Source organism: Streptopelia decaocto (assembly GCF_964273445.1).
Source record: "Streptopelia decaocto genome assembly, chromosome: 6".
Taxonomy (NCBI): Eukaryota; Metazoa; Chordata; class Aves; order Columbiformes; family Columbidae; genus Streptopelia; species Streptopelia decaocto.
Window position 1 is genome coordinate 33,116,090 of NC_138660.1, and position 16,036 is coordinate 33,132,125.

At 40.9% G+C, this 16,036-nt stretch overlaps 1 protein-coding gene across 10 annotated transcripts in view; it reads left to right on the plus strand.

Annotated features, from left to right (window-relative positions):
- The window catches only part of HDAC4 (histone deacetylase 4), a 233,809-nt gene that overhangs the window by 81,601 nt on the left and 136,172 nt on the right, over positions 1-16,036 (plus strand). For all 10 annotated transcript variants that reach the window (XM_082056512.1, XM_082056513.1, XM_082056506.1 and 7 more), the window contains one exon: positions 5,021-5,092. In XM_082056512.1, coding sequence (XP_081912638.1) covers positions 5,021-5,092 — 72 coding nt within the window. The remainder of the gene's footprint in view (positions 1-5,020; positions 5,093-16,036) is intronic.

Consider the following 16,036-nt stretch of genomic DNA (forward strand, 5'->3'; position numbering starts at 1 on the left):
CTGTCATGTCCCCTTGCCAGATATTTCTCATCTTGTACATTTGACTGTTATTATTATCATTATTAAGCTGATAGGGTTTTACTCATTTGTCATTGAACCTTGCCTCCATCCATTTTCCAGCTTGTTGAATCCTGCCTCTCATGCTCCAAAGCGGGGGGGTCTCTGTGGTGTGAGGACACACCTGAGTTTTCAATAAGTCTTTACTACTTTTAGAGTCAATGGTGAACTACTGCAATACACTGGATATAACAGATCCAGAAGCAGATGATTGAGTAGGCTTTTTAAACCAGGTGTCTGCTTGGTTTAGGGTGGTTTATGCAGGCCTGATTTTCTTACTTATATGCCCTATGTAGCCCCTTATTTTATTTTATTTTTTTAATTTTTATTTTAAATAAAACTTAGGTAACATTAAAACTTTTTTTGTGAGTTTGACGGCCAGATACACTGCCAAAGAAATAAACCAGTTGTCTGCCTTCAACTTCACCTTGATCCATCTGCCTTGCTTTTCCTGTTACCTGGTATTTGTGCTGCCTTTTGAAATTGTTTTATATTTGGGAAATTAAATCCTAGTCAGTAATGCCTGTTTTCTGTACCTCTGGCTCCAGCCTTTCTCCCCTACCTCTCTCAAAGTTTTACTTCTATGGCTCCGTGGGACTTTTCCTCTACTCCGGATGTCCTTTAAAGATACTTGTCGGTTCATCGCTTTCCTCAAGGAGTTTGAGTAGGCCAGGGTGATTTGCATCAGGGTGAAATATCTGAATACATGGAAAACTATTTAAATAACCTCTTCATTCCCAGTTCTGCTCTGCATTTTTAAGCTCATCACAGTTAATTATAGTAAGGCTGCTTACAGTTTTCTGCAAGAGCTCACTGAATGCTTCCAGCTTCTGGTTTTGTTCATTATTTGTCTGAACTTTCTCTCCTTGTCCTCAACTTTTTTGGTTTTGCCTTGGTGATGATGACATTTGTTTTGCTGCTTTATTTTTTGAGTGTTTCTGTGCATGTTTCTGTCTTATTCTGGAATGTACTATACCCAGCTTGTCTCTGGTTTGCTATTTCAACATGCTTAAATCCTGCAAACCCAACTACTTCCAAACCTGTCCTGGCTATATTTTTCAAGTAACTTAACTCTTTGGAACAGACCATGCTTAAAAATTCAAGTTCTTATCAATGAATAATGGCTTCAACTTATTAATTAATGAGTAGAAATACCCAAATCTGTAAATTAAGCTATACTGAATGTTCTCTAACTTGAGGCATGAATCAGACAGGCTGGTGTCTGCCTCCTTCCAGGCTCGATGGACGGTGCAGTTTGTAGGTAATCTGGTTTGTCTCAGTACTATTCAAAGCAGGTTTGTGGCTTGTAAATCAGATCGTGACTGCATGGTTTGACCTTTTTGCACTTTCTTTGCCTGTCCATGGCAGTGAGACAAGGAGCTTCCTGTCCCTGTCTGCTTCTTGGGGACCGCAGAAGCACCCCTGGGATCCCTTCTAGGCAGGAACAAAGATGAAACTAGAAAGCGTGGATAATTTTAGTGTCTCTGAGGTTTTTCTTAACTTTTGTAATGACCAAAGCTTTCTCTGTAAATATATGGTGAAGTGTGGAGAGGATCGGAGCTGGGTATTGTGTAAAGGTAGGAGGAGGGGGCAAAACTGTTTTGTAATGGAAAGTGATTGTATTCCTTTCGGCATTTGCAGAACCAGGTCGCTCTTAGTGCTTTCAAAGTGCTGGCAAAAACCATTGTGCTTTTCGCTTGTCACACAAAGGTCAATTATAATATACATCGATTGATTTAGGAGAGAGTCTCCAGTAATGTTTGTAAGAAGAAATCCCAGTGCTGCAGTAGCAGCAAACACATTTTTCTTGAGGCTCAGATCCCCCAGGTGAGCAGTTTATCTTCAGTGTGATGGTGCAACAGGATCTGTGAAGCAACGTGGTTGAATATGCAAAACGTAGGGGTTTTGGTTTTTTGTATTTTAAAGTTGTACATAGCACATAATCACAGCCTAGGACTCCAAACCCCTCCAGCTTCCTGTGGTCAGTTCTCAGGGCTGTTTGTTTGTTTTGACGAATAATTCTTTAAAAGTTTGACATCAATTTAGCTCTTCTGTTTGAGAGGAGGAATCAATCAAAGCAAGCGCTTTTGTGGGCAGCAGTATTGCTGAGCCGTATCCTGGTGTATGGATTTTAGGACTTGATCAAAGTTTGATGTAGCACAGTTGTGATTGTAAAGCCTTCCTTCCAATGCTCTTTTGGAAGGTTTAAGGTTTTTGGTCAGTTTGTGGGTTTTTTGGTCAGGATTGTGTTGGCAGTAGATATGATGCTTCATTAAATACAGTGGTATTTTAACTCCGAACACCTAGTCTTTTGAAATTAAAAGATTTCTTTGCTTCTTTGTAGCATTTTAAGCTTCTTGTAGGAAGTTGAGGAGACTACAGGAATGTTTAACTCCTTCAAGAGGTGAACGTGTTTGTTTGCAGGTACTTTAACTTTTTTTAACCCATACTAGTAGCTTAGGGGAAGAGGTGCTGTATACAAAGGTACAAATATCTCCTTATGAAACCACCTCTCTCTTTTTTAAGAAAGATTTTTTTAAATCACTCAATACAGCAAATATAGAATCTCAGTCTTAACATAGTTTGGTTTCACTTCCAGTGTTTAAGGTGTCAGTGCTTTAAAACATGTTCTTTTGTGGTTAATCTGTTACTCATTTTGAAACAAAGATTGAAGAGTGCTGTTTGTTTGTTTTTAATTAGTTGAAAAAATGTAGGTACTTTATTTCTTAGAATTAAAAATAAAAAGAAAAAATAATCCCCACTAACCGACAGTTTTGTTAGTGATCTCTGATGCACTGAAGGGACTGAAAATTCAAATCACAGTATCCACAGTATCCACGGGCAAGAAAATAAAAAGCCTTATATCTGTTTGTCTTCGAAGCAGGTGAGCCTGCTGAAATCGCTGGTGCTGCAAACTCGTGTTAGAAACCAGTGGGCTCGTGTGAGTTGTTCAGTGCCAGCAGCTTTGTACGGCTGGAGATGCGGGTTTGATCCATCGCGTGGTCAAAACTGCTGGGTTTAGCAGGCGAAAGGGCACCTTCACTCCTACAGCCTCGCTGCAAGTGGGTGTTTCCATCAAAACTGACCTGGATTTGTCTCGCGGAGCACCTGGGCTGCTGGTCACAGGTTACAGGGCTCTATTTGGTTCCTTCTCTGCAGGCACAACTTCGTCTGAAATAGCTGAGCGGAGAAGCGGAGCAGGGCGGCTGCTGGCCTGTTGCTAGGAGAGCCCAGCGAAGTGACATATATACAGAGACATATAGACACTACTCTTTTTTTTTTTAGGCCGCTGAGAGGCTGAAGAGATGAGTTGGGAGCTTCTCATGGGCCCTGGGTGATGCTGGTTTGTTCAGCACAGAAACACAGCGAAAGCTTCAGCAGCAAGTGGGGTTGCGGTTCACCAAATGAATTAAAATTTACTAATGAGGGCTGAGACAGCAAATGCCTGTCTGTAGAAAAAACAACACCGTAAAACCCGACCATTTTAGTAACCAGGGAGGATTGTATTTTTTTGCTACCCGTTTATGCTCTTTGATCTGCGGTGACCGCTGTCTTGTGAATCTGGAGAGGCTGATGGCTGAATGTTGTGTAAAATAGCAACGTTTCGCTCTACCTCTTTAAGCCCTTTGCCTCCTCATTTATTGCCGTTTGCTGCTGCTTGTGCAGGTGAAGCTCAGCTGGCCAAATGTCTTCCCACCAATGCCGTAGGGTGGCCGCTCCGGTACAGCAAGCCCATCCGCTCTTTTGGCTCTAGAGGTTACAAACCAAAAGCCAAGAACATTATATTATGAATAATCTATATTACTTGTTTGAGAAGGAGAATTCAGCATGGTTATAGTTTAATTTATTGCCATATTGTCTGAGGCTGGACTGATCCTTGGGTATGGTCACTGGAGCCAAACCCATGAGAACAATGGAGAAGACCCAACTTTCTCTCCAGAAACCTGGAATGGAGAAAAGAAGGAGAAGACATGAAACTGTGTTGGGTTTTTCTGATTTTTATTTTGTATGTTTTTTAACATTCCACTGACATTTTAACATTTTTATAATACTGTCCTTTGCTTTGACTGAGATGGGGTGGCTTCTTTGATGTCTCCAGACAGGGTTTGGCTTGATCGTATCTGTGCTGCAGGAAAGCGTTAGAGGAGAACAAGGGAGAGAGAACTGGCAAAGGTGGAGATATTCATGGTGGAACAAATGGGTTTGAGATAGATTTTCTGTATTCAAGTATTCATAATCTAAGTACTGAAAATATAATTCAGCATTTTTCGCTTCAACTTTTATGGGGAGGGGAATGGGCGACTAGAAAAGCTGGTCTGGCAGTCTACAGCAGTAGGTATTGTGTTCTGTTTTAACTCTACCTGAATGCAAGATACAATCTTTGAAAGATTTTAAATAGAGAACTGCTTCAGCAAGATGGATTTCTGCATATCATTTACAAAGTATGTTTTTAATGCCTTTCTGAAATCCAAACTTATGCAAAATGGGGCTTGTTATGCATGTCTATGCATTTTAATCTCCTGCAGTGATTTGTCAGTTTTCCTTAACATCTCCCTGGCATATTACAGCCATTCTTCAACTTTGCTTCACAGAGCTGTGTTTCTGTCTTGACTCAGTTCTCCGAGCAAGGAGTGAATTGCAATTTAGGTATTTTATGGTAAGGTTTATAAGCTGATGTGCCTATTTCCTTGGACTGGGATCATGACCAGTTTTGGATATTAAGACCCGGAAAGCCTGAGCGCAATTCGGGCTACAGTATCTTTTATTTTATGCTTTAGTGTAAGCAGTTGTTATGCAGCTGTCCTGTTAATGTTCTTCTTTCTATTGATTTGTGCTGCTTGTGTGTTTCTGTTTTACATTGATAATTGGTTAGATTTTTTTTTTTTTTCAATTATCTGTTTGAAATGTGTAAAATAGCTCAGCTACCCAAAGAGTTGATGTGATATTTTTTTTCTCTTTCCAGATGGGCTTTCTGGCAGAGACCAGCCAGTAGAGCTGTTGAATCCACCTAGAGTGAACCACATGCCTAGCTCTGGTAAGAAGAAACTTTTATTAAATGTTATCCCTATTCTGGGAATACAGTAAAATATTCTGCAGTTCTGCCTTGCAAGTGGGAGAGCAAAATGCAAATGTAAAACGCTGGAACGAAGTGTGTTAGAACTTGCACGCATCTACTTTCCCAGGCTGGGCGAGTGGGATTTGGGAGTGGAGGGAGGATGGAACAGCCTCAGGAGTCCGAAATATCTCAGCCCTTACCCTTGGCAGGGGGCTAATGGGAGCCTGACCTGTTTTTCCTCATGCAGCTGATAGAGAACTTATGGCTCACAATTGCAGGTCTGCAAGTGGTAGAAACCAAAGTTTTGGTCACAGCGCATGAAATGCTACGGAAAGCAATCTGCTGCTGTCTTCTGTGTTTCCCCTGTCTCTCTTCCAAAAGCTTTTTGTTTCCAGGTGCAAGCAGATAGAGATATTTTTACTAGGGATGATAGGATATATGAAGCATTATCTAATTTCCAGGTAGGAGCTTGAGTTTTCCAAAAACCCAACTTTCTCTTCTCTGCTGCCTTCCAAAATGCCTTCAGGTCCTTTTATATTAAGGAAGAGATCTTGCAGAAGATCTAAGTGCTTTTGGTACTGCAAGTTGGAAAAATGTAAATGAAGCTTATTCAAAACAACTTCAGTAGATTAGGGGGAGGGAAAGATGGGCTGTGACCCTACCTAGATTTTTGTGGACTTAAATGCATATCTGGGGAAGCAAACTTTTAAGGGGGTAAAGCTATTGTGCTGGAAAGAAAGGATGAGATCCTCATTTACTGGCTACAAGCATTTGCCTTTGGATTCTGAGAATTCTCTTCTCCCTCTGTGTGTTCCAAAACTTGTTTGTCAGGTAAGGGAGGTTGTATTTAACTAACCCTGAGAGAGATCCTTATTTTAAGACTACTGTGGTAACACAGGTCAACTTTAAGATTTTACTCCCCATTTTGTATCCCTGTGGTAGATTGAATTTTGTGGCTCTGCACAAGAGGGGTCTCAGTCCTCTTTTCTGGCAGTAGCTCAATGGCCAGTATTGGGAATGTTGATGGGTTTGGGTATTTTTCTGTTTCCTTTTGAGGTGTTTCAGGACAAAGGCTGAAGCTGGTTAACAGCTTGAGTAACCTGATGGTAGAGTTCTGTGTGCTCTGCTTTTCCCCAGATGAAAAGAGGCTTTTTTAAGGTGTTACGGACTCATGCTAGTCAGTGGTCACTCAGGTGCTTTTCACTTGAGACCCTCCGCTTATTCAGTTTCTGCTAAATTTTGGAGGAATCTTTTCAGCCCTGCAGTGTGTGCACAGGCTGGAAATGTCTATCTTATATTTTGATTTACAGGACAGTAATGGAAACCTAGAAGCACAGCGTTTGGCAAAAAGCAAAAAGATGTTTTGGCATGTTTGTAATTGCAAGCAAATCTCATTGATCTTGGAAGAGGCTCATCAGCTGTCTTCCAAGTGCGGCGCCTGCTTATACCTATGTATCCTGATGGGTTGTTAAAACTGCTGTTAGAAGCTGCTGTCAGTTTGAGGGACTTACCCACTCGGGCAAACCATTGTGTCTGGTTTTTATCATTGTTACCTTTAGGACTTTGCTGCAGATCCTTCTGAGAGAAGAAAGGAGAAGCAGTACCAAGTATTGCTCTGGAAAAACAAGTTATGTGTGGGTTTGTGGGGTGTTGTTCCAAGTCTCAGGCATGGCTGAAATAATGGTGTTGAAAAACAGCTTAAGGAAAAAATTGCTTAATCGTGGCCTGGGATATTCCATTTGAAACCTTATTCCATCCTGGTTATGGTAAAGCGGCTCATTTGTAGCCCTCATGATGAATGAACTTAGGTGGACAATGAGCCTTTATCCCAGGAACTACATTTCTAGTTAAGATAAAATCGTTGTGGTGTACTTGTAGGAAACCAAAATGTTTTCTCTTTGCCACAAACTGAGTGAAGAAGGTTTTTTTGATCCTTGTTGGTTGTTTTTCTCTGATGTAAAATGTGAGAAAGGGATGTGCAGTACTCAGGTCCTGGACATGCTCTGTCCTGTGCAAGCATCTCTAGTATAAAATATAAATGTTAAGAGCATTTTCATGAAATGGTTTAAGGAGTGAATTGGATTAAGTAGAATGGAGCTCAGTCATCGGCAAGGTGTGTTTTTTGGGAAAATTATTCCCCTCTCATTTTTGCATAAATTAAGGATTCATTTGAGGAAGGGAAACATTTTCTCTTTTCAAAACTGTATCACCCATAATTGGTGCTTCTGAATGTCTTAGTTGCTTGTAAAACAAGACCAAACCCCCACAACCCACATATTGCACAGGAATATAATAATCTGTTTAATAATGCTGCTTTCTCTTTTTCTGGCTTCAGAATATTACTGCATCTTTGGCCTGGGGGAGGAAGAGGATAAATCGTTGAGTTTATTGCACAACATTGCTTTTACTTGCTGGATTCCGAGATCTTCAGAGCAAGGACCACACAGATTATTTTTAATTAATGTTCTATGGAAAATTTCATTATGATGAAGGGGGCATGGTTAGCAGTAGAGAAAACTTCCCAGATTTGGGAGCACAGAGGTGGCCACTGTCTGGTTTTGATGGGTGGCACACATGGCTTGTGGAAGGGTCAAGGAGTTGTCCTGCAAGTTAGCATACTGGTTTTAAGTATTTTTTTGTGTTTTGCGGTATTTTTCTTCTTTTTAGCAGCAAACTTAGCTGCAGTCTGCATAAAGAGACTGATTTATATGTAAGGAGGGAAGGACGGAGCTCTCTTGTCCCCATACTTCTTGTGCTTTTAAATTGAGATGCTATGCCTTTTTTCTACAGTGCAAAGCTGGAGGGCCAGTCTTAAAGACCTCTTAAAAACATCACCTGTGTACTGTTGATGCTGTCCTTAAGATTTATCAAATAGCTCTTTATTAAACATACTTTATGGAGTGAGTTTTCTTTCTTTATAAGGCTATGTTAAGGGTGCTTTAGATCAACAATCTCCTATTAGTCTTTTCAGCTTCTCTGGTTAGTATCAAGCTGGTAATTGCTCATTTTGTTACAAAACTGTCTTAGGCAATTTCTTTAGTATTAGAAATGTGAAAATGGCATGATATCTGTGATAGATAAATAAAATTAGAAATTAAAAATCAGAAAGAAGATGGAAAGTTGTCCTTTTTAAACTTAAAAGCTTTAAGTAATAAAACTGCAAATTGGGAGGAACAGTCTCAGCTGACCAACTGTGTTCTCCAAGATGCTGGTCGTGGCCCCATGTGGAGCTCTGGGGATATCTGTGTATAGTACAATTACTGAATTAGCATAGAAATTCCCCTTCCCATAGCATTTCCATTGGCTTTTCAGGAATGCATTCCCAAGTTGTGATAAAAATAATAATGAAATAATATAACTTATTGCCATGGCTGAGGGCAGCTGAGAAATAGGTTGCATTGGGACATATCCACTGCATCATAGATGTATAGGGAGGTGGAGGAAAAGATGTTGGGCTTCTTCCCCCTAAGGTGAAGACCTTGGGATGGCTCTGCCAGCACCATACTGGGCTCTTTGGGACCCGACACTGGCAAGCGCAGGGGCAGACAGAGGATTAATGTTGTTAGGACTAATATCGTTACATGATTTTACAGGCTTTTGAAATCGGAGATTAATCCCCGTCTCTAAGAGGGAGGAGTGTTAGTTCAGTTGGTCTAACAGAGCCGAGTACCGTGCCTTTGTTAATTTATCCCTTCAAAGGAAGGGGATGCCCTCTCACTTCACCATGTTTTCAGATAACTTGCCTGCTTTCTATAGTGTATCTGCTTCAAAAGCTCCTTCAGAAAGGTACCAAATCAGCATGGCACAGTTGGGCTTTGAAGCAGGTTCAGATTGCTGGCCAGTCAGGTGGGATTCGGGGCTGCCGACAGGTTTGCGCCTCCCCAGACAGGAGCCTCTTCGTCCTTGTTCACACTGGGACATGTTAATACAGGAGCAGTGTATGGTTTTATCATGCCCCAGAACTGTAGCTGGCATGCAGAAAAGCTAGACCTTTAATGTTAACAATAATCCTGATCTATCCTCCATGGAGACTGGGGCAGGGGAACGCACAGAAAAAAAAAAGAGTTCTTGAGAAATCATTTTCATGTCACAATCGCACACTAAGCAGATTAAATAGTTGTTGTGCTTACTGTCCTATTGTTAGCTTATTTAAAAGCTGCAGCTATTTTTGTCAGGCTTAGCGTATTAATTTTACCACCATTTAGATGCTCTGGCATTAGATAGCGGAGAAACTGCAGGTGAGTGTAGCTTAGAGCCTTGATAGTTAAACTCAGGTTAACCTTATATTTACTGCAACAGGTATTATTTCCAACCCTAAACTAAACATACAAAATGTAGCCCATGCATTGATCATAAAAGAAGTGTTTTACCAGCTAGAGGCACTACTAATGCTCACGTTTGTAACCCATTGCTCAGCAAGGACAGCCTTGTGGACCGATTCAGCCAGCTCCCCGATTTCCACAGATGATTTATGGTATTGTTGTGCTTCTATAAAAAGCCCTTTACAGCACACCCAGAATGTGATTAGCAAATTTGGGGTTATTTATGAAGGACAGGGGAGGGAATTGCCTCATCTAGAGACTCAGCTCCCTGCAGAGTAGCGGGAGAGTTCAAGCTTCAGGGCCTCTTTGCTGGGCTAATATTGCACCCAAAGTCAGGATTTGTCATTCATAGTCATAGGATAAGTTGATGCCTCTCTAAATCTATGTAAGCACGTGCCTGTTGCAGGGTTGTGTGCGTGTGTAGGGATGTATGCAAGAGGGATGAGCTTCTTGGCCAGCCTGGTGAGGCACCATCTCTTGCCTGAACTTCAGCATCTATGTCCTGCAAGGAATTAAACCGCTTCTCTTGCTGAGCTGGGTTCGCTGGAGCAGGGACCACTTTGACATCTGTCCAGAACATGGTCTGTGCATGTCCTGGTGCTGTGGGTGGGAAGAGCAGGAGCCCACAGCTCGTAAACTCTATTTTGTTGTGTTTTGTCTCAAAAAATATTTAGCTGTCACCTCCTTTCTTCCCCATGAGGAAATGGTTATTAGATGGAGGAGGTGGGATGAATTATTAATGGTTTGTTCCTCTTTTAAAAGCTGTAAGCAGCACTTAAATCTTAAGCACTTGAATACTGTTTTCTTAAATGAAAGGTAGCTGGCAGGAAAGTTTGCTTTACTGCAAGACCCAACTTGCTGGTCTTCTTTATTCTTCTCTTACCTTGTTTAGTTTATTAATTCACACTGATCAGCTATAGATTTCACTGGATTTGCTTAGTCCCGACTGTTCACAAAGTGTTATTCTCCCCGATTCCCTACCAAAGGAAAGGTTGTTCTGTGCTTTTGCATAAAAGCGGGTGATGGAGGGAAGGGCCTTTGAATGCACGACAGTATTTACATTCAACTTTCTGACTTCTTAGGGAGGGAGGAGACGGCACGATGCGAGCAGACATTTAAAGGCTCCCTTGAATTGTTAATCAGTAAGCTGTTCCCATTGCTTCTGACTCTTCTAAAAATAACAGTACCGTGCGATGAAAGAGAAGCCATAAATATTTCATGCAAAGTTGATCATGGATCGAGGTGTTTCTCAGTAAAAATATTCTGCGTGTCTCTGATGTGATGTTTCAGTGACTGTGCCATGTCCCATTTGCCATGTGTGTTTCCATTCTGGGTGTTTTGCCTGGATCTGCAATCCTAAGGAGGTAACCGAGATGAGATCTTCATTGTTTTGTTTTCATTTTATTTTTAATTCCCAAGACAACACTTGTCCTATGGCTGGAATGGTCCAACACACCCTGTGCTCGACTCCTCTTTTCCACCGGCTTCTCCTAACGCCCGGTAGATGGATGTGAGTGTTTGCTGCAGATGCCTGTTCCATCAGCAGCCTGTTTGCTTTGCTTCGTGTTCCCTTTTTATTGGTGTGCTCTGTACTACAGAGCTCTCCAGAGTCCTTTATGCCAAAATTAACTTTATTGCTGAAGGTAAAATAGACACTGCAGGTCCATGCTCAGCAACCACCTACATTCCTGGGATTTTAGGAATTCCTCTACTGACACAAGATGCGTTTCTCAAGATCCTAGAGGCTCTTCCCCAGCGTATATTGATTTTCAGGGCTATATTTGGCTCAGTGGAGGGAATATCAGGTGAATAGCTTGTGCAATGATGCCTAAAATGTAGTAGTCTCTAGATGCTGACCTGGAGAATTGCTGTGAGTTGATTAAATAGACCTTTCCTCTCCCTTTTTGTTGCTTCCCCCCCTTCCTACTTCTTCTGCCCCTTAAAAACCTGCTCCGAACCCTAAAATTATTAGGGCTGAGACATAATTCACCTAGTATACAAATAAAAATTATAAGCAAGCTGCTTCAAGCTGAAAAGCCCTAGTAGTACTGACACACCGAATTAATGCGAGAGTGCTGCCAATGTGTAATGGTTTAACTTTGTTTTGACTTCTTAGTCATTTAGGCCTTTACAGATGGGACGTTGCCTTCAGCAAATAGGGTCTTCTGAGAGCTGTATTGCAACGTGAGCACGTCAGCTTTACTGGTGTGGTTTTCTTCTGTGTGCACGTGCTTTTCGAAATCACGAACTCTCCAGGCTTCTGGGAGAGGGAATGTCCTCCTTCATCCTCAGCTAATTCCTCTCGCCACCAAGTGAAAGTGAAATGAGCATCTTTGTGCCTCGGATGCAGCAGTAAGTGCATTCACACTACAGCCATCTCATTTACATTTATGGTTGGTCCTGGCTTGGTGGTTGAGCCACCATCTCTGGAGGTGTTTAAAAGGCATTCAGACGAGGTTCTTAGGGACATGGTTTAGTGCCAGAGTTAGGTTATGGTTGGACTTGATGATCTTGAGAGCCTCTTCCAACCAAGATGATGCTATGATTTACCCCTTAAATGGCTTGATTTGAGGTCTACCTTAAACCAGTGTCTAACTTGAACAAGTGGTTATGATTAAGTATCTGCTCCTTTGACTTTAATCTTGTGATTTAAACCACTCAGTCGTTACTACTTTTCCATCTGTTTTTCATTCAAGAAATTATGTCATATCAGATGATTCATTCATATTTGATTAGAAATTTCATTACAAGCTGCTCTTAAGTTTTTATGATCTAATAAAAGACTTTGGAGTCATTGACTTGGAACTGTAATTGTAATATACAGAATAAATGTACTGTACATTTTAATGATACTTTGCTATGTATTCTTTAAGCTGTTTTAGTTCTTGCTAGTGAACTGTAAGGTGAATTTGTTTAAAAGTTCCTAATGAAATTCAATGACTGACCTTTTCTGTTGGAGAGAGGAACTCTTCACAAACTATTGTAGTGGTTCTCCAGGTTGCACAGAAGACCAAACTGTGGGTGAAATTTAGGTCAAAACCTGCCTTCCTTAACCTGTTTGCAGATCTACTCATAGCCAGTCGTGCTCTAGTGATACTAATGGAGGTCTTGAAGATCCTGAGTTGTCAGGGTATCATGTACATTGGTTAAGTGACATATGGAAGGCTTTTATTTTCACTAAGGAGAGTGATCTGCCACCTGTATGCAAATTGTTTCACGGATTAAATAAATTAATACATTTTTTTTCTCAGTTTCTTCTAAAATTAGATTCAACTGCTACAGTAAGGTAGTTGGGAAAAAAATATTGATGGGGAGACTACCTTTATTCTCTACTTTTTTCAATTCTAAAACTGCCTTAAGCTCTTAAATATTTTTTTCAGTTTTATGTAATAAGAGCTTATTTTTGTGCTTAAAATATTTTGGGAAATTGTTTTATTAGAAAAAATACCACATTATTTTTTGCTGTACTTTTCTCAATGTTTCTCTGCCTAATGTATTAGAAAAGGAATATATAATACAAAACTAGTCAAAGCAAACCTATCTGCTTGATAATGTACCTGTGAAGGAAGCATAACCATGTTCTGATTGAATGATTTCCATTAAGTTTTGCTGGATAAACTGAATTCCTCCAGTCAGGGAAGGTAAAATCTGTCATGAATGAAATTAGCAGTTTTAGTTTGTTCATACGTTTTTTGGGGATGACAGGGACAGGGGAGGGATGGACAGACTTGAAATTACACACCTCAAAACTTTTACAAGTTTATTTTGCATTTGAAAAATAATGTCACCTCATCAGTATCATTCTTGGTGAGCCAGATCCTGTCTTAAATGTTGCCAAAAGCTTTCATTGAAATCTTATACAGTAGGATTGATTTAAATTGGCTCTTGCGACTGTATGAGGGTAACGAGAGAAGCACCTTGTTCAATGATGGTGCTTTTGTGTGACTGTTCTTGTTGGGGATGGGCAAATAACATAAAGAGGTCTTTCCTTGCACATCTGGATGGGGATCAGGCCTGGTCCCCAGATGTATCAGTGGTCACAGGGATGGAGAGAGGTTTCCAGCTGCTGTGCAAATGATTAGGAGGTAGGATGTGATATGGTTTGCACGAGTTAAGATGAATTTGGAGATGATGGAGCTGGAGTGTGGGAGGCTTCTCTGCAGTCATCTAGGATTCTGTGGTGCTTTGTGTTAAAAGGCCAGTTTAGAATCACAAACTAGCATGACAGTTCCTCACCCGACTCAGAAGACACCCCTGATTAATCCCAGCGGCTCATTGCTCAGGAATTGGGAGGCTCTGTGTCCGCTGCCAGCTTACTCTCTGATCTTCAGCAAATCACTTGGCTTTTCTTCTCTGCCTTCCCTTAAAATCGGTAAGAACTGTATTTGCCCATCCTTGCAGTGGTGTTTTACAGTGCTCGCCTACCTGCTCAATACCTGCAGCAGGCAGTAGGAAATTAAAATGAATTTTGTAAAAATTAGGTCCTCGTCTTGGCCAGGTGATCGCCTGATCCCTGGTGATGCCAAGATAGAGGTGATAGCACATGTCAGTCTGCTTTCCATCCATGAAAACTCAGTATCTCGCTTAGAAATCAAAGCTTAAATTGTTGGTTATCTGAGAAAATAAATTATTCCTTATTAAGCCTCATATTAGCATCAGAGTTTCTGTGCAGTAAACGTAAGGGAATTTCCCTTACTTTTTTTTTTTTTTTTTTTTTTTGCAGGCTTTTGCTTTAACATAATACAGATGCTAGTAAACTTAGATGTTGACTAATGCATTGCACAGTTGTATGCACCTACAGAATGAGTTCCTATTGAGCAAATAATGCGTTGTGGGAGTGAATGAGTTGGATGGAGGAAAGAAGAATTTACAGGAAATAATCTGGCTTCTGAAATATTGAAGATACCAAAAGCAGGAGAATAACAAGAACTGCAGAGAACCCCTTGTACAGGGATGAAAGCCACAACAGCGTTTGGATGACGTGTAGAATATCCGCAATGCAAAATCAGCACCACGGGAGTTTTAAATGGGGAAAAGTTGAAATGACGGAGGTGAAAGAGAAGTGTCAGTGGTTTCCTGCATTTCAGTGTGATGGTGGGTTTGTTTGGGGTTTTTTTTCACTTTTAAAACAGTTTGCCTGAATTCTTTGTTCTTGTACTTTCTTTGAACTTGGAACATTTTGACCGGAGTTCTCCTGATAGTCACCATCCTTAATTGAAACAGCCATAACCTTGCTGCCGTTTACATTTAGGCCCTGGGAGACCCAAGCAAAATATTGTACTTATACATTATTTTGGCAACTCAATAAGAGACTAAAGCTTTGCATCTCACAAGTGATTAATCATAACTAAACACAGTGGGTGCCATCCAAATTTTATTCTAGTGCCCTGGGTCAACCACGGCTAGCGAGCTTTTACTTTTTATTGAGTTTCCAATAAGCTGCCCTATTTATAGCTGGCTGCAAGGAGGACACGGTGTTGCTTTGCTGCAGATGGGTGAACATCTGGATTGTACTTGCGCTAAGGGGTGCAGCAGCTTAGTGCTGGGCATCAGATATTGAAGAGCAGACATCCCTTGTGCGTGCTGCTCTTCAGCGCAGTTGAGGCTTTTCGAAGAAACACACATGAAAGTCAAATGTCAGAAGTCCTATCTGCTTGATTATCCTTTGCTCTCTGTATTGATGATAAATATTTATAATACAGAGCTGCTTGCTTTATTTTTGTGTGCAGCGGCAAAGAAAACATTGCTTAAACCTCATGGTCATGAATGATGTTCTTGTTCAGTTTTGACCTTGCTAATCCACGACACCCGAAAGTGAAGGCACTGGATTTTGTTCCGTTTTGCATGCTACTGTCATAGTTTTTAAAGCTCTTAATTTTTAAACTGATGTTTTCTCACATCCCCTAGAAATACAGAGACTGAATTGTAATAGAACCCTTCAAAAATTCTGTTGCAAAATCGTTAGCATAGGTGTCATTATGGCCCTTTTTTAATTTGTAAGTTGTCTTTTACTGGTAGAAAAGAGGATGAGGGCAGAGCAGGACCCTTTCAGATGTCATGTAGATATTGTAGAGCTTGCAGGACGGGGGAACATGGAAGGAAGGTGCTGCTTTCATCTTGTTCTGAGCAGAGATCCCCTTTTAGGAGGAGACAGTACATTGTCATCACGTAACACAACTTCATCTTGCCAGGTCTCATGTCACAGCAAACCAATTAATGCTTCTAAGTGGCAGACAGAGTTGAAGGCATTTGCCTGGAGGATGTTTGGACTCCAGTGCCCGAGATACAGATCTGGCCAGGTGGGGTTTTATTCTTCCATTTCTGAAATCCTTCTCTGATGAACAGTGGGTTTTTCTGTTTGTTTTCTGTTAGTAAAAGGTAGTGATTTCAGGTTTTGGGATCAGCAATAGGTTTGAAAAGGTGTTTTTGACACAGTGAGAGGGGAAAAAAAAAAAAAGTGAGCAAAACTAAATCTTGTTCTTTCGACAGTAAGCTAGTGCTTTTCATTTAAATTGGAAGTTTCTTAAGATGGTATTAGACCTGCCCCATCTGTCTCAGCCCAGGTTAGATGACGAGGGATTTTGCTTAACCGAGCAGTAAA